Here is a 23294-nt window from a genome sequence, read left to right as displayed (position 1 = left end):
AAACAGCTAATTTACGATTTTTGCAAAACATACTTTATAGTATTGGTAAATTTTTAATACATTCCGCACTGATAGTGTCAAATTAATTTATACATTAATGTAGAGCTTTGTATCTCGTCGAAAAATTTTACTGCACTGTATTTTAAGGAAAATAATTTTACTATTCAGTTTAGTTATTAAATATGTTTGTAAACAATACTGAGTATGCAATTATTGGTAAAATTTGTATTTGTTGTAATAAGATTATGCAAGACCCAATTAATTAGTAGAAGTACAAAAGGGTGTAAGTCTGCAAGTGTACCGCCTGCGAGAGTATCAAAAGCCTATAAAGTACACGTGTAAATATTATAAAGATTGTCGAAGTTTAGAAATAATATTATTATTAGAATATAACATTTTTAATCCATCAATTTATTAAAATGATAAATGCTTTAATTTCAAGCGAGTCACTCTATTTTCAAACTGTAAATCATTGCTCTTCGTATTTCAAAGTGCAAAACGAAAAAAAACTATTTCTCATATGAAATTAAATTTTATGTTTAAAGAAATATAGTATGTTGAAAATGATGGTGAAACAAAAAAGGGCGCGGGAAATCCCCCGTGCGTAAGAGGCTCTAATGATCATAGAAATCGAAGCATATAATGTTGTACAATAAAACGTGTAGAAATTGTATCTTTATAATAGACAATATAACACGAAAAAAACTAATTCCTTTTAATATTAAAGTTTATTTTCTGACTCTGTTTTAAATAATTTTCTTTTCCAGAATTCACTAATATTCGTTCCGTATTTTATATTGTAAGTCTACTACAACATAGTTTCATTATGTAACATGTGCCATGAAAATATGTATCAAAATCCAACTGGTTTAATCAGATTGAGAGAAGTTAAAAATTCTTAGTACTGATTAAATCTGTTATAAGACAGTTGAGTACAGGAATCTGCTAAGTTTCAGTTATAAGTTCGGCGAAATGTAAAAATTGTATAATGTAGTTTTATTACTGAAATATTAAACACAAATTAAATGAACATTATAATTACCATATATTGTACTTGTATGTAGTGAAAAACCAAAACTTTAAACGTCTATATATTCTTTTCCAAATCAACTGGAGAAATTTCGTTTCAGAATTATTTTTTTTACTTAGAAAGCAATGACTAATTTATACATGTTTTTTATGTCTATGTCCCTTAATTTGACCTATTTCTCCTGATATTACCTTTTAATAACCGAGAACAATTACATGTACCATATATGACAATAAATGATATTAAACAATGAAGTAAAGGCATTGTAAATGCGACCAGTCTTTCATTTCTTAAATCGATAAATTAAACAATAGGTGTACTCCTTACTTCCTCATATAATATATTAAGCACCTCGTCTCGATTACTTTTAATAAGTTTCTTGAAATATTTGGTCTTTCTTCCCGTCTTATCGAAACACATGTCATGTAATTTTTCAAAGACAGGACTAATATTGCTCTGTACCCCATGAAAGATTTTCGATACGTTCTTCGGCGTGAAAAATTCTACCTCGGTCAAAAAGTGATTTAAATAATTCTTCTCACCAAAACACAATTTATGAAAATCCTTTAGAATAGACGCTGCATTATTACCTGACATAAATAATATATTAGATAAATATTTTGGTGTGAAACCTGTCTGATAAAAGTCATTTACAATTTCTGTTTTATTTCCTGTTGCATCGAAACAGACGTCATGAAAATCTTCGAACGCGGTGCAAATATCGAATCGCGCCCCACAGAATATGTTACACAAGTTACGAATAGTAAAACTGTCTTTATCATCTAAGAAATGTTTTAAATACATTTTTGTTTTCTCTACAAAACAAAAATCGTGAAACTTCTCGATATTCTGTGGTGCTCCACTCAATATATTGCATAAGTCACGCGGTTTAAATCCTGCCTCGTAAAAATCGGTTAGGAGTTTCGTCTTTTCTCTCTTTTCATCGAAACAAACGATATGCAATCTTCTTAGACAATGAGAAGCATAAATTCCTGATTTGTACAACAAACAGGACAGATAACTTGTCTTAAAACCTGCGTTACAGAGATCGTCTAAGAGTTCCGTTTTTTGCCCTTCATCGTTAAAACAAACACTATGCAAACTTTCAAAAGCTCCATTAACTTTCACTTTAGCTCCGATCAGAATGTTCAATAAATTAAGCGTTGTAAAACTTTTCTCATTATCTTCTTTCTGAATAAAATTGTCTAAATGCTTCTTTCTATTTCCTTGTGCGTCGAACCAAACATCGTATAAATTCCTGAAAACTTGTATAGCACTGGACCCTGTTCCATCTAAAATGTTGCAGACATCCGATAGGGCGATCCCTTCTCTTTCGAATGTTTCTAAATACTGCGTTTTATTTCCCTGACTGTCAAACCAAAGACTGTATAAATTTAGAAAAACTACGTCAACCTGGATACTTCCTGTTCCGAATAAAATATTCGATATATTAAATAAACGTACTCCGTTCTTTTCTAAAGTTTCTACGTATCGAGTTTTATTTCCTGCTTCATCGAACCAAAGATTGTATAATGTTTCGAACATATTCACAGCGTTGGTCGTTGCTTTGCTCGATGTACTAAGTATGGTAAACAGTCTGATTCCTTCCTTCTCTAGAATCTCTAAACGTTTTGTTTTATTCCCTTCTTCATCGAAGAAAAGACCATACAAATCTTTAAAAGCTTTTGTAGCATCAGGTTTCGCTCCGATTAATAGCTTAGAGACTTGCAATAAATTTATCTCTTCTTTTTGTAACATTTTTAAATATTGCGTTTTATTTCCGTCTTTGTCAAATAAGAGATTGTAAAAATCTACAAAAGCTTTAGGAACGTTAGCTTTTGTTGATTTCTCTAAAATATTACACACAGTAGATAAGGTCATGCCTTCTTTTTCTAGATTTCTTAAATACTGCGTTTTTTTTCCTTTATCATCGAACCAAACGTCGTGCAAATCTTTAAAAAACTTCACAGCATGAGTCCGTGTTCCACATAAAATGTTAGAGATGATAGATAAGGATATTCCTTCCTTTTCTAAATTTCTCAAATAATACGTTTTATTCCCGTCTTCGTCAAACCAGAGATCGAATAAATCTTTGAAAATCTTTGCAGCACTTAGTCCCGCCCCATGCAAAACTCGGAACATATCCCTTAAACACTTTGCGTCATCTTTTCCTAAAATTTCCAAGTAGTGGGTTTTGTTTCCTTCTTTATCAAACCAAAGACTGTATAACTCTTTAAACACGCGCATGCCATTAGCTTTTGATCCAGTGAAAATAGTGAACACATTAGTCAGAGCTATTCCATTCTTTTTTAGAACATGCAAATATGTTTTCCCTTCTCCATCAATTAAAAAATTTAGGAACTTATTAAATGCTGGTGTTCCTTCGTTACCAGCCACGCGTTTAGCCAATTTTATTTCTTCATCAATGTTTCTATGTCGAAGTTTCAGGGAACTGGATCTATTATTTCGGATATCTTCTAGAATCACTTCCATTACTCCTTTCGTGATAACACCGGCTTTTCGGGATTCTAACCAGCGTAATGTAATTTCATGCAGTTCTTCGTACTTATATGGAGCATCCTTGGACTCGTAGCTTTTTTCTAACTCTTCCTTAAAAACAGTATTCAGAACTGTCCTATTAGGTTGATTAACCGCGAATATTAACTTATGCAAAAATTTATCTTTAATTTCTCTTTCATAATTATTGGAAAATTCTTCCTCCCTTATTTGCAAATTGGGCGGAAGTTCTAATAAACCCATCAGTTTTTCCTTTGTAGCTTCCTGCGATGAAAATTGATAAAGACCACTTTTATTTATAGAAGAACAATTTCTCAAGACTTTATACTTTTTCTTTTCAACATCGATCTCATCGAATTTTAAAGAATGAAAGTCTTTACTGTGCGTTTTCTTTAATTCATTATCTTCCGTCAAATCTAACCCCGTGTTGGTATAGATAATAAGATATCTTATATCATCGTTTAATTCCTCGATAAAAAATGTGAAATATTTATTAATTGAAAAACGAATTCTGTCTCGATGTTTAGCAGCAGGAAATAATTGATTATAACTGATACTAGTATCTGTATTATGAACTTCTAGACGAGTAATTCTATCATTATAATTAATAATAATGTTATTGGACACACAAGAGGTTCTAGTTTCAAAACTGATTGAAGACATGTGTTTATGTAAAAACATTGTATGCAAGAAAGACATTAATACATGAAACTCGTACATCATCTCTGCTATGTAATTGCCAAGTCTAGACTTTCCTGGAGCTGTTAAAGCATGTAATACCTCCTCTTGTAATGTTATATAATCATCTTCGAATCTACTATTCTCCTTTATCTCATTTTTGATAATACTATTCAGTCTGTACCTACTAGGCTGACCAACTGCAAATACGAGTTTATCAATAAATGCTGTTTTCACATGTCTCACAAATGCCGGTTCAAGTTTTCTTTCATTCATAACTTTCACCATAGCAGGAGAAAATCGTAACCGCTCTAAGAGTTCTTCTCTGTCTATCTCTTCTCGTGAAAATTGATAAAAACTATTTTCCTGTTTACTTGTTAACAGAAAATCTTTCAAGACGACACACGCTTCCGTATTCAGATTATCAAATTTGTAAGGGTAAAATTGTTTGGATCGTGCTCTCTCTAATTCATTTCTTGTTGTAATATCCAACCGTGCATTAGTATAAACGACAAGGTATTCTATGTTGTTTAATAATTCTGGCTTGTAGATGACTTGTTCAAAGAAACTGTTGAAGTAGTTATTAAGAGAGAACCGATGTTTCTCTCTAGCAAATAATTTAGCATAAGTGATATTATTATCTAAATAACATTTATCTACATTTTCTATTTGCACATGCACAGTCTTCTTTTCATAACTAATAATTATATCGTTGAACTTATTCATTTCAGTGTCTCCAAACTTTAACGATAACGAACGATATTTGTATTCACATTTAAGTTTTCTGAATAAACAAAGCACGGACAAATCTAATCTATACATAAGTTCTATTAAATTGTGTGGAAGATTACTTTTATGTTCCTTGAATTTAAATGATTGTCTAGCTATGTCTTCATTTGCTTCATCAGATTTCTCTTCTATATGTTCTTCTTTTGAATCATTAAGTGATATTGAATCTGTACATAATTTTTTGAATGCTGCATCATCTTTTTCTTTAATAGAGTGTCTACGTTTATTAGACTTAGGGCTATCTCTAGAATTTCTCTTAGGTTTCTTTGAAGGTGGGTCTTCAACTTCTAATATCATTTTTATTAATATAATATTTCCATATAATAAAAATAAAGAGAGAAAATAAAGTGAATGTGTCTAAAAATTTTTTAAATTATTGTGTATTATCAATTCAAATGTAACTTATATTGCATGTTCAACTTCTAATAACATTACTGTTAATGTAATGTTCCTATATAATAAATACGAATAGAGAAAATAAAGTAAATATGTCAGAAAATTATAAAATTATTATCAATTACAAACTCAAATATAACCTACACTATTGTACTACTAGTACTTTATTAGAATCCTGTTTAGTGATATGTAATTGAGCGTCACACTTTAAAGAAATTTTAGTTTAATTATTTCATTCACGTATCATTATGATAGAATCTATATTTATTATCAAATATCGATATTAATTCTACCTCCAGCGAGTTAACCTAACTTCTTTCTCTTTGTATGTAAATTGAAGTTACTTTTACCCTACGTCCTTTGCTCACACTCCCGAAAATCTTTCTTGTAAGAAAAACACGTTTGAAACAAATTGATTTATATTGCAACTTACTTGAAACCGAACAGAATATTTGTACACCGGTACACGTTACTTTTCCCTCCAGAAGAACGCTACCAGAAGCGAACCACGACACGTGGTTTCTTGGCGCAAAGTTTCAATAGTTACATAGTACCTCACGAAACTATTTGAATGACTCTTAGAAGAGAATAACTTTTTTGAAGCAAATAAGTTAATTCTATAAAAAAAAACTTTTACTGACATAGTTTACTACGTATTGTTAAAAAATATTTTGTTATAAATTGTCATCAAAGTCAGAATAATAAAGACATAAGTAAATGTCGTCATTTTTAATTTTGTTGTCGAGGTCTAATAAAAATTGTAAAGTATTTTTTGCAAATCGAAGTACTACGAGTCTCATTAAGAAAATGGATCTGTCTGGATATATAAATTATAAAATGAAAAATCTGTAGAAATAGATTACATTCTTCAAAATATGCTCCAGAAAATATGATTTGGCATAAAAATCCGCGGTCTAACTATTATACTATAAATTGAAAGATTTCATTTCGATGCTTCTAACATTTTTATACTTATATACTTTAGACGTCTTTTATAAAACTTTGTACCTGTACAGAAATTAGTGAAATCTACAAAAAGCAAGTTAACAAACTTTATTAGAAGAGATTAAAGATAAGAGATTTTACTCGAATTATTTTTATCGCGGCAGTTCGCGATCGAAAAAATTTTCAAAGCTTCAGAATATACGCATGCATGTATGTAATATAATATGAAAGAGTATGAAAAACGTCAGAAGCCTCATTTTCAGTAACGTGAGATCGCAGAATTAACAGAGTAGAGAGTAGCGGACACGGTGTATGCTGACAGACAGGAAGTAGATCAGCTGCAATTCATCGTACGACCTATTTGACAAAATATTACGAGATGTTTCGCGTCAGACGTGTTCCTTAAATTAACTTCACTCAATTTTTCTTATAACAGATATATATTGGTACAGATATAAAAAATTAATTCTTTAAATCCAATATCAAAGAAGTTATTCAACTTTTAAATGTGCACGAATATATTTATGGACTTCACTGTATGTAGAGATATGATGATTCCTGTGAACATCGATAATACTTAATAACTTTTAGCGTTCTTAAGAAATTTTAATGACAGCTTCACTTCCAGAACACCCGTTATATACAGACAAAATCAATATATCTACTGAGCGTAATGCAAATATTGCAAACCGAGGTATACGTATACAGTACACGCCATACCTTGAATTTATTCATAGTAAACTATAAGAATAAATATAACCGACTTAACTGTAATACATTTGCTTTAATTTCTGCATTATGTATCTATGGAATAGTGTTTATATGTATTGTCTATACATATGATTGCTAGATTTATTGTAATATAAATCTGGTACTCTCTCGCAGTCCATATTAATATGTAAATTAAGTTACGTAGACATATTTTAAATGTTTGTGCAACATATATATTTAAGCACAAGTGATAGGCAGTATAAAAAGAATGAAATAAATTGACGAATTATACAATACATATACATATGTATGTAATGTGTATACTATTCATAATTCTGTATCAAATACATTTTCATAAAAAAAACATTTAATTAAAATCCATAATTGATATTGCTAAATACGAAGGCTTTCTATACAAGCTAGAATTTCGGTAAAAATAATGCTCGATTACGTCTTACAGTAAAGGAGATAGAACACGAAATTACGTGAGTCACCAATCACGATTCTCAATCCAAATATGGAAAAACCGTAGTCGTACGACATTTTCTGCATGAAGAAACTTATATACGTCTCTTTTATGTTTTCGACAATGCATCGGTCAAAAAATTGATATTACCCAGTCATACTTGAACGAACTCTACCAAATGAAAGTACTATTACCCATATTATCGTTAATGTAAATGAAAAAACCGATTATATCGTTAAAAGAAGACCAGGACTATAATTTATTCTCACTTACGTTTCCAATGATTTATTTATCAAGAAATTAATATTACATCTATCCATACTTGAATGAACTCCACCAGAAGAATGTAGCATTACCCGTATTACTGTTCATGCCAGTAAATAAAGTAATTAGATCGTTAGCACGAGAAAGGGAATCAAATTTTCCGTTTAAGGATTAATTTTATTACAGTTTTCAAAATTCAGCGACCAAAAAGTGCATATTGCTCATCCAGAATTGTATGAACTTTACGAAATGAATGTATCACTTACCGTTAATGTAAATGAAAAAAGACTATTACATGTTAAACACGGTTATACTCGGGGACTATATTTTCCGTATAAGGACCGTGCATTGAATCGTCGTGGGTACTGCGGTCGCAAAAAGACCAATCGCGTAAGGGAATGAGGCCATCGTCGACCAATCACAATACGCCAAAGAACTAGCCCACCGAGGGTATAAATAACCGTCCCGCTTGCCCGTTGATGCATTCGTTTGGCGACGAGCACTTGGGAAATTTCTGTGGTTGTTAGCGAGAGCTCCATTACTTGCTTTAGCTAACTCAACGATCCGGGTGCAGTTTTACTCTTTTCGCAATTTTGGACATCCATTTTACATTAAAAAATGGTGAGTCTTGTTCAATTTTCCTTGGTTCGCTAGTTATCAAAGAAAATTGGTGACTAAGCTTCGGTTGCTGGGCGAGAAAACGGCCATATTGTAACGGTTAAACGCCGGCCGGCTTCCGACTTCGTTAAAATATTATTTACCATTCACTTTTTTCATTTCAATTATTTCGGGCTTAACTTTTAACTGTCCGATTAAAATTCCTTGCTCCATAAAATTCTCTTCAGTTCTCGCATAGTTCGAATCTGGGATCAGTTTTCCTCTCGGGAGTTCGTTCAACTCTGGTCGTTGACGCGTGAAGAAAAAGGATCGTTATCCTCTGCTATTATTATCATTGAGAATGTACTAAGAATTATATTCTGCTTTTAGCGTGAGTGTATTTCGGTTCATGTTGGACAAGCTGGAGTCCAGATCGGCAACGCCTGCTGGGAATTGTACTGCCTGGAACATGGCATCCAGCCTGATGGCCAGATGCCATCTGACAAAACCATCGGCGGAGGGGATGACAGCTTTAATACTTTCTTTAGTGAAACTGGGGCGGGGAAACATGTACCTAGAGCAGTTTTCATTGACTTGGAACCTACAGTAGTTGGTTAGTATCTCTTGATTTTATTTTACAAATTTATAATTAGACTGTACATTTTAAAAAGTGAATATGCAAAATATATATGAGATATCAAAAACTACACACATTTCACAATATTGAAGCAATGAAAAATATTTTTATCTAAAGCACATTGTTTAAATTCATATAATATTTTTCATAATCTGTAATCTACTTATGATAATTTTTTACATGAATTTGTAATCAAACTGATTACTTCTATTTTTAGACGAAGTACGAACCGGCACCTACCGTCAACTGTTTCATCCGGAACAACTGATCACTGGAAAAGAGGACGCAGCCAATAACTATGCCCGTGGTCACTACACGATTGGAAAGGAGATCGTTGATCTCGTACTGGACAGAATTCGAAAATTGGCTGACCAGTGCACGGGTCTTCAAGGTTTCCTCATCTTCCACTCCTTCGGAGGTGGTACCGGTTCCGGATTCACTTCCCTGTTAATGGAACGCCTGTCCGTCGACTATGGCAAAAAATCAAAGCTGGAATTCGCCATTTACCCCGCCCCGCAAGTTTCCACCGCTGTTGTCGAACCGTACAACTCTATCCTTACCACGCACACCACTCTCGAACATTCCGATTGCGCGTTTATGGTCGATAACGAAGCCATATACGATATCTGCCGCCGCAACTTGGACATCGAAAGACCAACATACACAAACTTGAACAGACTGATTGGCCAAATTGTTTCCTCTATTACTGCGTCGCTGCGATTCGACGGCGCATTAAACGTCGATCTGACCGAGTTCCAAACGAACTTGGTGCCGTATCCAAGAATCCACTTCCCGTTGGTTACGTACGCGCCGGTCATCTCCGCGGAGAAGGCATACCATGAGCAACTCTCTGTATCAGAGATAACTAACGCCTGCTTCGAGCCGGCAAACCAGATGGTCAAATGCGATCCGAGACATGGAAAGTACATGGCCTGCTGCATGCTGTACAGAGGCGATGTCGTACCGAAGGATGTGAACGCGGCGATCGCCACTATCAAAACTAAACGTACCATCCAGTTCGTCGACTGGTGCCCGACCGGGTTCAAGGTCGGCATCAACTACCAGCCACCGACTGTAGTTCCTGGTGGTGACCTCGCTAAGGTGCAGCGTGCTGTTTGCATGTTGTCTAACACGACCGCCATCGCGGAGGCTTGGGCCCGTCTCGACCACAAATTCGACTTGATGTACGCGAAACGCGCATTCGTTCACTGGTACGTCGGCGAAGGTATGGAAGAGGGTGAATTCTCCGAGGCGCGCGAGGATCTCGCAGCCCTCGAGAAGGACTACGAGGAAGTCGGCATGGATTCTGCCGAGGGCGAGGGAGAGGGCGCCGAAGAGTATTAAATAGCACGAGTGCTACGACTGTTTTAATACGTTTTGTTTTTCTTCCTCTTTTTTTGTAATAAAAATTGGGCAAATTGTCATTGACATCGGTATGTCGTCAAACTGAAATACCCGAACTCCTTTTATATTAAATAATTTGTTTATTGGTATATATTCTTACATGTCGTTTACAATGATTTTGTAACTTGACTTTTCCCTCAGAATATAAAACGTGATTTTTCTGAGAACATGCATCGTCGAAGATTTTTTGCATAGAAACTCCTTGAGGAAATAATTTCCAATTCAATTGATATTTGTACAACAAATTGATCAAAATATACAGAATTATAATACGCCCTTTGTGCAGGCACCAATATATATAAATATGGAACACAAAAACTCGTAAAAAAAATAATTGTAAGCAAAACTGCTGTCGGCACCTCAAAAAATTTATAACAAAACATGATTGTGTAAATTGTTTCACTAGCTATACCAATACCGGAAAATGGTTCAAGCTTAATTTGCATTTTATATTATATCATTCATATCGTAATCATACATTTCGTAATAGCGTGCCCGGTCTTCTTCGTATCTCAAGATGTGCATCTCCACTTCATCATTATTGTCGTCACCGTCGTCCTCATCGTCTTCGATCACAACTCCATGAAACAGCCTGTTATAGCAATGGGAATTCATGTCTTGGAAATGACGATACGGCTTGTCGCGATCAAGAATGGTTTTACATAGCCAGCAGAAAAATGTTTTGCACCGCCAGCATACCATTTTATTGCAACCGTCCATTTTCTGTGAAACGAATGCATAATACAAGACATGTCGGTATCACGATTTTTGTTCAAGTATTTAATAGTCCGAGCATCCATCCTATTTTTATTGACCTCGTCAAAAATAGAGAAAACATGGTTTGATAGTTTCTGTCTATCTTTCACATGCTGATAGCAAAAAAAGAAACTCATCCATTAATTTTTTTTTCTCAGTCGCCTACTTTCAAGTCTCCTATTTGGACGCTGGGTATGTTTATGAAGAGAATATGATACCTCGATTGATAGCTGACACTTAGGACACTTGTGGCTGTTAGTTTTGATCCAGTTCTCAGACAAAGCATTCTCCACCAAGTTCTGCAACTGCTTTTTACCGTAACGTAGCTCCATGTGCAACTTCGATTCCTTGGAAGCTTCTTGATATTCGGCTACAATTTTCTGTACTTCATCTGTAATATTGTTCATTTCATTAATTGTAACTTCTGATTAATTTGAAAGATTGAACATGGAATTTTACCTGAATAAATTTTGCATGGTTCTATCCCATGATATACTGATTTGCAATAAACGCAAAATGCGTACTGACATATCGGGCAATTTGCCATCTGTTCATTTGGCTCACGACTAACTGGATATTGACAACTACGTCTGGGACAGTATACTATATCCCCCATAGTATCTAGCGTAGCACTCAGTAATATAGAATCGTATTTTGCAAATAACTCCGAGCTCACCAGATCTTTTATCTGAAAACGTACTTAAGTTACACACCTTTTGATATAAATATTATGTAAAAAAGAGAACTTACCTGTGCTGGAGTAGTTTCGGAAGTACACTTTTCTTCGGGACAAGAAATATTTTGCACATTTCCATCCTTGATTCTCACTTCTAAGTACCCAGTCACGCAATCCTTACAGAACACATGACCGCAAGGTAAAAATTGCGTACAATGTTCCCCTATTTTATCCAGAAAGCAAATTCTACAAGTGTAGAAATTCTTCTTAAATTCGATCTGATTACGTTTCTCGTTGTAATCGATTAAGGCTTGAATAGGATTCCTCCCAATCGGATAATTGAGAACGGCTCTCTTGTCCTGATGCTTCTGCGCTAGGCTTCTTCTACATAAACGTTTTACGTTCACTCCGACCCTTGTACTGTTCTTGCCAGCTTCAGTGGTATGTTCTTTATCTACATTTTCTATTTTATTCTTTTGAATATTATGAGCCTTCTCCATAAATTCTTTATAGTATGTGTATGGCCGGCTCATGTTCAATTTCTCTTTTACATCGGCGAGAGCTTCGTCATGCAAAAAGGCCATCCATGTGAACAATATCTCTTGCCCTTTGTTCTCTTCCCATAGTTTGTCTAGCTTTTTACATAATTTAATGAGTGAGGCAAGGTGTAACCACGAGGAATATAGAGTGAATTCAGGTGGTGATTCAGAAGGATAATTTTCTGGCAAAATGACATGAAGCATCAATGGTGGTAAATGAGACAACTTGATTTTCTGTTCAGGCTCATCTGGCTGCTTCAAATTCTTGTAGATTATGTGATAATCTTCAGGAAGATTTATAAATATTGTGAAGGCACATTGATATTGATCGTTCTCCTTGAAATATGAAAATTCTTCCGAGTTGTAAATACTTTCCAATGCACTGATCTCATCTTTCTGCTTTTCGTCGTCCATTTATAGAGATTGAACAGCTTAAATGTGTTCAATATGATCTCTAGAAAATGCAAAATTTAATATACACGTTAGGAGTTTAGTTTTTTTCGCACAAGGTGTTCGAATGAAAAACATGTTGATTATTTCATACAATGAAGAGAAGTTCAAATTTCTGTCCAGTCAATAATAAATGATATTTCTAAGTCATGATACACGTGCCAATTTCATATTGTCTTTCACTCCGAAAATGAGTACACTCTGTATTTGACAGGTTTAGGTTAAAAAATGTTGCATACTGATTAAGAAACGTTTAACGATTTCTGTAGTTAAAATTTAATACGTTCATTAACAGTGGAATTCAGATTTCGAAACTAACAGATATATTTAAATGAATAGCAAATTTTTTTAATAAACCGTTAACATTGCGATATTTCTTTACTTGTTACCTCATCAATCGTGTTGGAATGTATGTTATTTGCGTTTCAAGAGTAACTCATAAATCTATGTAATTTTCTATCAGAAATTTGCACAGAAAGAAGTTTATATCATTACTACAATTTGTAGTAACGCTCAACATATAACATGTAACACACTTATATATATATATACACCTATAAATATGAATCATCACTTTATCTTATCTATGATATTGAGAAATCGTTGCAAAATAATGTGAAATTGAAATGAAGAGATAAATTTTGTTAATACATTATCATTAGTAAAATCATAAGATTAACCGATGTATTCTCCTACCTGCCTAGAGCGACACGTACAACGCATCTGTTTGAACGTAAAAAAATGTACGGGTTAAGTCCTCATCGTTTTCGCCGTTGTTTAAAAAAAGGTATCACCGAATTCACATTAGGTGCACCAAAGAGTGATACATAATCGGTAATCAGTACACGGCCACGTCAATCATTCCTAAGTACACGCGTTTTGTGTTCTAGATGGTACTAGACTAGACACTGTTAGACTAGATACATGTGATTCGTTTTGTACGTGTTTGTACGGTCCGACGAGATGTTGAGCGCGAACGACGATGGCCGGAGGTCCGTTTCTCCGATTTTAATTAATCTCGCGATGTCAATAGCCGCGTACTTCTTAACCGTGCGTTTAATACCGGGTATAAAGGATATGTTCATCAAAGCTAACCTATATGGTGTCGATATGAATAAGACCAGTGGTGAGAAAGTGTAAGTGACCTCGTGATTTGAAATTCGAATTTTACGGACGGCTGATGCAGGTAATATTTTTCTTCCAGGCCCGAAGCCTTAGGCGTCGTCACCGGATGCGTTTTCCTCGTGACGCTATTTTTGTTTATTCCCATACCGTTCACAAATTATCTATTTAGCGATACGAACTTCCCTCACAACGAGGTACGCAGCCGACAGATCGCATGAAATACTTTGTAACGTTCGTCGGTTTCAAGGAAAACGTCGCTTATTAATTATTGACGTTAGTAAACAGATCGTGGGGCTTTTGAGAATTTAGGTAATTAATGTGAAATTTCAATTACAGTTCATGGAATTTTTGGCAGCATTACTGTCAATCTGTTGTATGCTACTTTTGGGTTTCGCCGATGATGTGTTGGACCTTCGCTGGAGGCACAAATTATTGTTACCGACCATAGCTTCCTTGCCGCTTTTGATGGTCTATTATATTAACTTTAACTCTACTCTGATCATCGTACCGAAACCGTTGAGACCTTGGTTCGGTTTCTCGGTGGATCTTTGGATGTTTTATTATCTGTATATGGGGATGCTGGCAGTGTTCTGTACGAACGCCATAAACATATTAGCTGGTATAAACGGTTTAGAAGTCGGACAGAGTCTAGTAATTTCGGCGAGCATACTTTTGTTCAATGTGATTGAATTATCGGGAGATCTTTGGAAGGCGCATCAATTTTCGTTGTATTTCATGCTTCCGTACATAGCTACATCGCTGGCCTTATTCAAATTCAATTGGTAAGTTGAACAGATTAATTAAAACAATTCACAAAGGATAAATTCGTATGAGAAAAAAACGATGATAAATAGTTTCTTTATAAGTTATATGTACTTGTATATAAATCATTTAACATTCACAGTTCGTTCAACGTATTATTTCGGTATATAAATTCGGTAGAATATGGTATATAATTTCTAATTGAGTATCGAGTATGAGTTAATATCACAGTCAGGTGTAACCAATATGTCAGTAATAATCTAATTTAGCGTAAAAGTTCTCTACCAGCCAGTCGTACTTCCACGTATTGTTAAGTATTATTTCAGGCGCGAAGTAAGGGTCTCGAGATTTCGAGACTCTTAGAAGAGTAGTTTTCCCGTCCAACCATAATCCGCTTCCTATTAGGTCCTCGATGAACGGTACGTCGATAGTCTTTTCGATTTCAATCTCCTTCGATTTAACTTTATTTTGTAAACTAGTTATAATGTTCGAAGGTGACTGACACAGATAGCAGTACCATCCGCCGTAATGATTCAAGTCCCCTATCACTAGGCCTAGACTATCCCTTTCGCTCAAGTCTCCTCCCTCCAGTCGGTCCAACATGATAGAATTTGATTGATAAGCTTCGCGCATCAATCCGATCGTACAAGCGCCGACCGTGATCGTCGTCTTCAGCGGATGCTGCCAGAAGAATCCATATACGGACCATCTTAATCTAAAACCGATGGGCTGCGGCCACCCGTTGTATACCTTGAGGAACATTAATGCCCTGGAGTTTAATATCTGTTCTGGTTCAGTCGTTATGTGTATATCGTCGTCCCTTAAATTTCGTACAACAGTCTTCAATTTCTCCCAAACGTATTTAGACACCACTCTCGCTGGTTTGTGCAGTTTTGACGCTACATTAACGTATAAAATCTTCTTTTGCCTCTGTCGCAACAAACCCTTAAGTAGCTTATGATGAAAGTTCTCCTCCGCATTACTGAAATCACAGATTACGAAAAGATCTACCACGTCGTACAGTTCTTCTACTATCACCTCGGCGATCGCCGAGTTGTACTCGTATAGAAAAAACGTGTGAATAATGCGCCTGGCCAGTTTGCGATGTCTCAGCTCGATGTTTTGTTTCGAAGCCATGATCGCACGCCACACGACCTCCGGTTGACCGCAGTCGGATCCATGCCAACCGTGGATGCAAATGCACTTCTCGAGGTCCTCGCTGCTTCGCATCTTCTGGTCGTCCACACCGTGCTTCCAGCAAACGGTGTGATTGTATGCCTCGAAGAACGTGAAAGTCTTCACATCGTTTATTGTTATCTCTCCGTTGATTGTCTGGTAGATAGGAATCTTTTTACTAACAGCTGGTCGCTGTTTAGGTTCCTGCTTTTGATAGAATACATTTAGTAATCTTCATTAAGATTAAAAACGAGACACTGAAATTGTACCTGTGGTTCTTCAAATTTCACGAATGATACGGAGGTATGGGTCATCGACGCGGTCAGTTCGGATGGCGGAGTCGTGGCGACGTATACCATAACAATTAGAACTTGGAGAAACAATAGCGTGTACAGCAAGACCAGTTTCCCATCTAGGCGGGGCTGCATGGCACTACTCTTTTCTATCTTAGTAAGTCTGATTCCTCATTTTAAATACAATTTCATTTTGATCATAACATTTTCATTAAAAGGAAGCTCCGCCCCGAACCACGCACATGATCAATGCGTACCTGTTCGAATTTTAACAAAGATCGAAATTCAATTTATTTTTTCCTTAAAAGATTAAGGAAAAAAATCTATTTTTACTTGTAAAATGTACGTTGAACGGTTTTCGATGACAGTTTTGCCGCAAGGTATGCGTGCATGATTCATAGTATCTATGGTAAAGGTGTATGAACTCACAATGTAGCCAGACGATGCGTGTGCCTTCGCGTGGTGACGTTTAAACCGTGACGTCACCGCTCCTCGTCGTGCCATTTAATCTGAAATGGCACCCAATCGCACGCTACGACTTCTTACGATGAACGAAACAACGTGTCTCTCTTCATCAACCGTGGGCTTCTCCGCGGCGTAACGCCACATGTTCTTCAACCTCTTCAAATCCAATGTTAGCGTGAAATACGGAGCCGTTCCACTTAAGGCGTTCCACACTGCTTTCTTCGGGGCAGCTGCTGCTGCACGCCGGGTGCAGCCTGCCTGAGACCAACCAGTTGAAAAACCACGCCCGAGTGCGCTACGCAACCTCTTTTCGCGATCTCTGCAACTATGTACGCGTACATATGTACCTAGCCGGCAAGCGCGATTGCAATCCTTACCAAGGCGCACGCGTCCTCAACAATGTAGCAACTAACGACTGTTTAATCTATTTAAACAATTTATTCTGTTACCCAATTCGGATTTATAAATGTAAGTCAGTCGTATTCAGAAATATTCTATTGAATTTTATTTTTATTCGCGTTAGATTCATTCTTCGTTAAGTTCATTTCCTTGCTGCTTTTTATTGATGATATCCGGCATGATAGATTAATGTATGTACATAGAGAATTTATTACTCTAAAGAAAGGCGAATGATAAATCGAAGTCAGCTGCATTTAATTTATGTAAAGATAAAGAACTGATTATTTTACAGAAGTCATTTGCAGTAACACATTGCACTGAATATGATCATTTTTGCTGATTAGATTCGTTCATTGTTAAGTTCATTTGTTACTTTTTTTTTAAAGGTATCCGGCGCAGGTGTTCGTGGGCGATACCTTTTGTTATTTGTCTGGGATGACGTTCGCTGTAGTAGGAATTATCGGTCATTTTAGCGAAACGATTTTGCTATTTTTCATTCCACAGATAATTAACTTCCTTTATAGCGTGCCGCAATTATTTCATTTCATACCCTGCCCTAGGCACAGGCTACCAAAGTAAGTGAGAAAATGCAACTGATCCGTTAGTACTCTCTACACATGCATGTGATTATTCGTAGGTACAATAAAGAGACCGATAAATTGGATATCAGTACCACGGTGTTTAATAAAAAGGATATCGGAATTATCGGTACGACAAAATATGTACTTATTTCTCATACCTTAACGCCCATGTAATTTTGCAATAGCAAATCGATTTTTCTCTCAGGTAAACTTATAACGTGGGTATTTAGGAAATTGAGGATAGTAAAATGGCAAGAGGATAAGGAAGGTACTGTTACTTGTAACAATCTCACGCTAATTAATTTCATGTTGATTAAAACTGGCCCGATGAAAGAATCTACACTCACATCGACTTTATTACTTATTCAGGTAAGATTTGGTAATTGTTTCAATCGACGGTTTTCACAATTTACTGACGTACATGAATTATTCGATTAAACTTTAAAGAAGTATTCTGGTCTTGAATGCCATTTTTTAGAAGAACTACTAAATTTTTTGCATTATATTTGGTACATACGTTTGTAGATATTTTAAATACATATTGAATTTGTTTAAAGTGAAGACGAATTAGTGTACCAAGCAGGCGTTCTAATGTGTTAAAAATTAATTAAACGTTTCAGGTGGCTAGCAGTGTATTAGCATTCATTATAAGGTACCCTCTTGTTGCAATCTTCTATGAAACATGAAAATGCATGATGCATATTTCAGAGGAAAATAGAATGTAAATTACATGATTACTTTACTATCTTTCTTTCATAATGAAACAATGTATATATGTATATTACAATATATACCCAAGTTTTTTAATATAGAATTTTTTCTTTCATAAATCATAATGTATGTATGTTTTAAAAAGAACTGATTCTGCAAATGCGCATATACTCTAACAATTTGTATTTATTAACAAATTGTAACTACAGTTCTTGATTGTTATCAATTGTTGGGAATAATATGTTATTGTACCATTCTCAGGAAATAAAATGTGTTCCTTTTCGATTTGTAAATTCCAATAGATATTAATCATGGGCAATCACAATGCGCTAGATATTGGGTTAAAACGAAATAAAGTTGAATAATAACAATATTCATATCTTTATATATAAATTTTACATGACTTAGTTAAAAATGTTTTTATAAGCTTTATGTACATACAAAGTAATACAAAATACAGTTTCATAATTAGAATTATGGGTAAACTATTACAAATGATCAGTAAACCACGTGAGTTTTCAACCAGTAAAATTTCAGTATAAAGTACAATGTTCTCTATAGAACGAAAATTTTTTGTGGTTAATTATGCTCTTGGAACAGAAAGTAAAAATGACACAAACAGAATTGATTTCATTACGAAAATTTAAATAATCAATAATTACAGCGAAAGTAGGCGTTCTGTCTTTGTAGAATCTTAGACCTAACAAGAACGAATTAAATATACCGTAAATGCAGCACTTGAAAATCTCGATTGTAGAAACAATCGAAAAACCCTACTAAAATAAAACAACTAAAAAATAACAAAGTTCAGTTCTTCCTCATTTACTAAGTACTTGAGATTTCTTTAAAGATCTTAAGGGGAGATTGTGGTTTGTTCGTCCGCATAATAATGCATAATGTTGTTAAACTGTATCCTGTGTCCACTGTGTATGTGTAAATTTTTTTTTAGACAAGATTTACATTTGCTACAGCGTTCACAGTTTATCAACTGCAGTGCTGGAACGTTACAAGTATCTTCCGATTACGGCAATATTTTAACATCAAAAAATTAATCTTCATGATTCCAATATACAAGATATTTTCAAAGTATGAAATTCGTTAATATCATTTTGCGTACTTAACAAAATCATGCATTTTTCGGGTTCAGGAACCAGAATCTCCCTTTAAGGTTCAATTAATTAACAAGTTACACTTGACGCTTGCGAAAGCACTTAATGAGCATTTCCACCTCTTTATCCTTTTCTCTTCCCTATGAAAACCTTGTACAAAACTATGTTCATGAGTCATACCGTAAATACGAAAGTTCATTCTTTAGTTCTATTGACCATGCATACGTTTTTATTTGAAACTTTCCGGCGCAGTTTTATATGAAAACTTATTGAACAGTCTGAAGGTTTATCATTACGTCCAAGCCTAGTCTCTTTTTTATTGTTAATTGCGTTTTCGCGGCGTCCCTCAAGCTGAAAATATGCGTCAGTTCCATAGCCGTGCGACCCAATGATAAGGCTTGGTCAAATAATTTTACTGCCTCCGCTATGTTTCCTCTGTTCAAAGATTAAATAAAATTTAAGGGTGTACAGATAAATTATCAAGGGACAAGGTCACACTCGGGAAGGTAGGCATTAATCCTTAAAGAAGAATACATATTTGTTCGAGGTATTAATTTACCTTTGAACTTCAATCGTTCCTAGAGTCTCATATCCATATTCGCACTTGTCGTCCATCTCCAATGCCTTAGAAATGTACTCGACAGCTTTTTCGACATTGCCGTTCCATTGCAAATGTAACATACCTCTGTGTACGTAGACTGTAGCATTATTCGGATCTTTTTCGAGCGCTTTAGCGAAATAGGAATCGGCTTTCTGGTACTTTTGCATTTCCGTTAATATCTGTAATTATAGATATGAATTTGCATACAAAAATAATTAGTGTCCTACGTGGGTTAACTTCGGAAAAACAATTTGTTCCGTACCTGTGCATACAAAGTGTAACACTCAGGGCAATCGGGGAACTTTTCGAAAGCCGTTTCGAAACCCTTTAGAGCTTCCTTTTTTATTTGTTCGTCATCATTTATTGTACCGTAATGATAATCTGCGTAACACTTTTGTACAAATGCCACTCCAAAGTTAGGATTATATTCAACAGCCTTTCTAAAATCTTCTCTAGCATTTTCTACCTTGTCCATAAGTAAGTTCACCTATAATTCAATTACAACATCTGTCTTATCTAATGTTTTATAAACAATTTTATCCTCGATGTTTCGTCTCTTAACGAAGTTGTGGAATTAATACCTGTCCCCTGTGATGGTAAATGTCGCTGCACTTAGGATCGAGCTCGGTGGCCTTTTGAAAATCATCGAAACTTTTTTCGGGATTTTCTAATTGCATGTACAAAGTGGCCCTTTTCACTAAAGCATTCACTCTCATATCTGTAGGTAATGTCTCATCATCTATGATAGCTGCACAGCCTTCAAGGGCGGCGTTATGCTCCCCTAACAGCAGGTAAAACGTAGCCCGTAGGAGTAATACTTTCGTTTTGTTTGGCAGTGTATCGGGTTCTGAACTATTGATTTCTTTGGTGCAGAGAGGTATCACATCATCATATTTTTGTTCCTTTATACATTCTAAAATTCTCACGAAGCCTCTGAAAGTTATCGATAGACGATTAATATTTTGTAATAGTTTATACCTTTGAGAACTCCGAATACGAATCTGACATCAGAATTTTTTAATTCGTAATCAACAATCCCAAAAGCCCCTAGATTAAAATTGCCAAATCAATATTACGTAATGTTCTTCCTGACATTAATTTTTCTTGTAAAAAAGGTATTGTTATTAATNAGATAAAATTTAAAAAACAGGGAAACAATTCAGGTTTTAATGCTAATGCAAATAATTAGAGAAGTAATTTAAATAAAGCTGGAACTCCAGAGTTCTGCTGTGGCTCGAAGAATTTAACCGGGTAATAAAGATCTTAAGATACTTACGGTGATAGATTACTATAATCGTTATCTTGAAGCATTGTGAAAACAGGATCTTTTTGAAAAGTGATAATGTACGTTTTGATGAAATATTTACTAGGCATAACCGACTTCTTATTCGCCAAATACTCTACTGCACGTTGTTTACCTGGAGAAGTTTCTCAATTATACACTTTACATTTTATATCGCATGGATAATTTACCTAATCGTTTCAGAACCCTATCCGCCATTATAAGTGCAGGTTGATTAAGAAAGTTTTCTAAGATACAGGCAGCAGTGACATCCTCCAAAGCTGTTTCCAATTCGTTACATTGCTCCATCGCTCTCGCTCGACGTAGTAACGCTTTCACGTACCTTGGTTTCAATTTTAATGCTATTGTACAATCTGCTTTCACAGCACTATATTTCTTCTACAATAAGATGAATTTGTTCATTAATCAATAAATCGCATTTTTACGTTGCTGTCGTAAGCAAACGATAGAGAACAAGTATTACCAATTGCTCATAAGCGGCTGCCCTATTTTGATAAAAAATAGCAAGGGTTTCGGTATTATCTTGAGGGCAGGCTTCAATCGCATCATTGTATTTACTTATTGCTTCATCGTATTTTCCTATCTTGAATAGTTCGTTTCCTACATTTTTGAATACCTGCGCTCTCTCCAATGGTGTCTACAATGATATATATCTCTGTATGGTACGTAGAAAATTGCTATTCTCACGATCATCATTGCTTTGCTCGCCATTTTATCGCGGAACTTTTAAGAATTCTCTGTGCGGCCGTTAAAATAAGAATTTCCTTCAACCTTTTCATCACAGTTCATAATAATTACTTTATAACAAATTCTTTATCTTATATCATATTTATTCTTATACAACTTGCACAGTGAAGACTGGCGTGATTCAAGTCCTGGGTTTAGCTAACTGAGGCAATTGAGTTAAGAAGAAACCCTATGGTTTTATGTGTATTGGTAAAAAAATCTATCAGTATGAATTACAGAAATCTAAGCTCCTGTACAATTTTGCTTTATCTTACATCTATTCGAAAGTCACGAATGTAAGAGGAACGGTTGAAACAAAGTAGGAATAAAGTATTAAGAATAGAGTGAACAAACAAGCTCGAAGGTTTAGATAAATAACAATTCAGAAAATATGATAAGGATGTGTCTTGCTACCTAAGTTTATTCTTGAGTGACAATATGTCTACAATGATAAATGCTTCGTGTTATGTATAAGACAATTCAGAATATCAAAAGCTGAAGGGACATGTCAATGTTTAACTGATCAAATAAATGTTTATGTAGAATAGATCTTTTAGACCGATACTATAAATGTTTTATTTTGCATAAAGATCTGCGGTCTGACGATAAACGAATTAGTCATCCAAGAATAGAACTATTTCTAACCTCTGGCTCGGACGCCGACTTCGGTATATCGCCGGCGTCGATTGAAATTTGCTTGTCAGCCGGCGCGCCATTCTCCCTCGCGCTGCTCTTCGATTTTCCACGTCCAGGCTTTGGCGACGGCTTTGCGCTGTTCTTATAATACATGTAACCGAGACCGAGAGCAACCGGCGCAGCAACGGCCAAAGCGAGTTGCCATTTTGGTAGTGCACCACCGGTCATGGAACTCGCGCCACTTGCTCCCGTCATTTCTCGATAATTCGTTATTGTCTCCGATTGTCACTGGCTCTCGTCGATTTCACGCTCTTCTCCTGATCTTGCTCAGACGAAAACTGGCAGTAAAGGACCTTCCGTAAAGTCGAACAACCATGCGGGACACGATCACGAAATGCACTTGCAGAGCTTGCAGACGAATTCTCGACAAGCAAAGCAAGCAAATCGCCTAGTACGCGGTCCCACCGTTGCCTGAAGTCCGCCGCTTCAAATCTTATCGATATGGTCACGAGGATAGCTGGGTGTACACGTGACTGATACTCTGAATCACAT

The 23294-nt window shown here is 35.4% G+C and overlaps 5 protein-coding genes across 8 annotated transcripts; 2 read left to right on the top strand and 3 right to left on the bottom strand.

Annotated features, from left to right (window-relative positions):
- The first annotated feature begins 8263 nt into the window (after positions 1-8263).
- LOC108622326 (tubulin alpha-1 chain) lies at positions 8264-10458 on the top strand. Its single transcript, XM_018020136.2, has 3 exons — positions 8264-8417; positions 8784-9006; positions 9248-10458. The coding sequence occupies exons 1-3, from the start codon at positions 8415-8417 to the stop codon at positions 10372-10374; spliced, it is 1353 nt and encodes a 450-aa protein (XP_017875625.1). The 5' UTR covers positions 8264-8414; the 3' UTR covers positions 10375-10458.
- Positions 10459-10491: 33 nt separating this feature from the next.
- On the bottom strand, positions 10492-13642 carry LOC108622317 (E3 ubiquitin-protein ligase RNF14). 2 transcript variants are annotated; one of them, XM_018020116.2, is made up of 5 exons: positions 13552-13642; positions 11941-12859; positions 11650-11878; positions 11409-11581; positions 10492-11157 (listed from the first exon to the last, which is right to left on the bottom strand). In XM_018020116.2, exons 2-5 carry the CDS (start codon positions 12817-12819, stop codon positions 10882-10884), a joined length of 1557 nt encoding a protein of 518 aa, XP_017875605.1. In that variant the 5' UTR covers positions 12820-12859; positions 13552-13642; the 3' UTR covers positions 10492-10881. The 2 variants fall into 2 exon arrangements, with proteins under 2 accessions (XP_017875605.1, XP_017875614.1); XM_018020125.2 differs by lacking the exon at positions 13552-13642 and adding an exon at positions 13245-13414.
- Alg7 (Alg7 dolichyl-phosphate N-acetylglucosaminephosphotransferase) lies at positions 13551-18660 on the top strand. Its single transcript, XM_018020182.2, has 8 exons — positions 13551-13642; positions 13746-13991; positions 14060-14174; positions 14317-14762; positions 17462-17650; positions 17713-17783; positions 17862-18025; positions 18277-18660. Exons 2-8 carry the CDS (start codon positions 13819-13821, stop codon positions 18340-18342), a joined length of 1224 nt encoding a protein of 407 aa, XP_017875671.1. The 5' UTR covers positions 13551-13642; positions 13746-13818; the 3' UTR covers positions 18343-18660.
- On the bottom strand, positions 14830-16987 carry Mgat3 (beta-1,4-mannosyl-glycoprotein 4-beta-N-acetylglucosaminyltransferase). 3 transcript variants are annotated; one of them, XM_018020160.2, is made up of 3 exons: positions 16545-16987; positions 16188-16468; positions 14830-16125 (listed from the first exon to the last, which is right to left on the bottom strand). In XM_018020160.2, exons 2-3 carry the CDS (start codon positions 16344-16346, stop codon positions 14992-14994), a joined length of 1293 nt encoding a protein of 430 aa, XP_017875649.1. In that variant the 5' UTR covers positions 16347-16468; positions 16545-16987; the 3' UTR covers positions 14830-14991. The 3 variants fall into 3 exon arrangements, with proteins under 3 accessions (XP_017875649.1, XP_017875636.1, XP_017875658.1); XM_018020147.2 differs by having other exon boundaries at positions 16641-16987; XM_018020169.2 differs by having other exon boundaries at positions 14830-16122; positions 16641-16987.
- Positions 18661-18991: 331 nt separating the features above from the next.
- Tom70 (translocase of outer membrane 70) lies at positions 18992-23165 on the bottom strand. The gene is made up of 8 exons (XM_018020107.2): positions 22752-23165; positions 21844-22017; positions 21551-21758; positions 21354-21495; positions 20659-21010; positions 20340-20564; positions 20036-20256; positions 18992-19911 (listed from the first exon to the last, which is right to left on the bottom strand). Exons 1-8 carry the CDS (start codon positions 22995-22997, stop codon positions 19743-19745), a joined length of 1737 nt encoding a protein of 578 aa, XP_017875596.1. The 5' UTR covers positions 22998-23165; the 3' UTR covers positions 18992-19742.
- Between the last annotated feature and the right edge of the window lie 129 nt (positions 23166-23294).

This window comes from Ceratina calcarata, unplaced genomic scaffold, assembly GCF_001652005.2.
Source record: "Ceratina calcarata isolate Rehan_Ccalc_2016 unplaced genomic scaffold, ASM165200v1 scaffold111, whole genome shotgun sequence".
NCBI lineage: Eukaryota > Metazoa > Arthropoda > Insecta > Hymenoptera > Apidae > Ceratina > Ceratina calcarata.
The sequence above is the reverse complement of the archived record's forward strand: the minus strand, read 5'-3'. Positions and strand labels throughout refer to the sequence as shown.

Bases quoted from the DNA above. Each gene is read 5' to 3' on its own strand.
- Tom70 (XM_018020107.2), bottom strand. From the start codon at position 22,997: ATGACGGGAGCAAGTGGCGCGAGTTCCATGACCGGTGGTGCACTACCA. The intron at 21,496-21,550 runs GTAAATTATCCA...AAACTTCTCCAG, and splicing joins TAGGGTTCTGAAACGATTAG to GTAAACAACGTGCAGTAGAG. The intron at 20,257-20,339 runs GTACGGAACAAA...CTATAATTACAG, and splicing joins GTTACACTTTGTATGCACAG to ATATTAACGGAAATGCAAAA.
- LOC108622326 (XM_018020136.2), top strand. The intron at 9,007-9,247 runs GTTAGTATCTCT...TTCTATTTTTAG, and splicing joins CTTGGAACCTACAGTAGTTG to ACGAAGTACGAACCGGCACC.
- LOC108622317 (XM_018020116.2), bottom strand. From the start codon at position 12,819: ATGGACGACGAAAAGCAGAAAGATGAGATCAGTGCATTGGAAAGTATT. The intron at 11,879-11,940 runs GTAAGTTCTCTT...GTACGTTTTCAG, and splicing joins CCGAAACTACTCCAGCACAG to ATAAAAGATCTGGTGAGCTC. The intron at 11,158-11,408 runs GTATCATATTCT...TTCGTTTCACAG, and splicing joins AGTGTCAGCTATCAATCGAG to AAAATGGACGGTTGCAATAA.
- Alg7 (XM_018020182.2), top strand. From the start codon at position 13,819: ATGTTGAGCGCGAACGACGATGGCCGGAGGTCCGTTTCTCCGATTTTA. The intron at 14,175-14,316 runs GTACGCAGCCGA...TTTCAATTACAG, and splicing joins CGAACTTCCCTCACAACGAG to TTCATGGAATTTTTGGCAGC. The intron at 14,763-17,461 runs GTAAGTTGAACA...TTTTTTTTAAAG, and splicing joins GCCTTATTCAAATTCAATTG to GTATCCGGCGCAGGTGTTCG.
- Mgat3 (XM_018020160.2), bottom strand. From the start codon at position 16,346: ATGCAGCCCCGCCTAGATGGGAAACTGGTCTTGCTGTACACGCTATTG. The intron at 16,126-16,187 runs GTACAATTTCAG...TTCTATCAAAAG, and splicing joins TGAAATTTGAAGAACCACAG to CAGGAACCTAAACAGCGACC.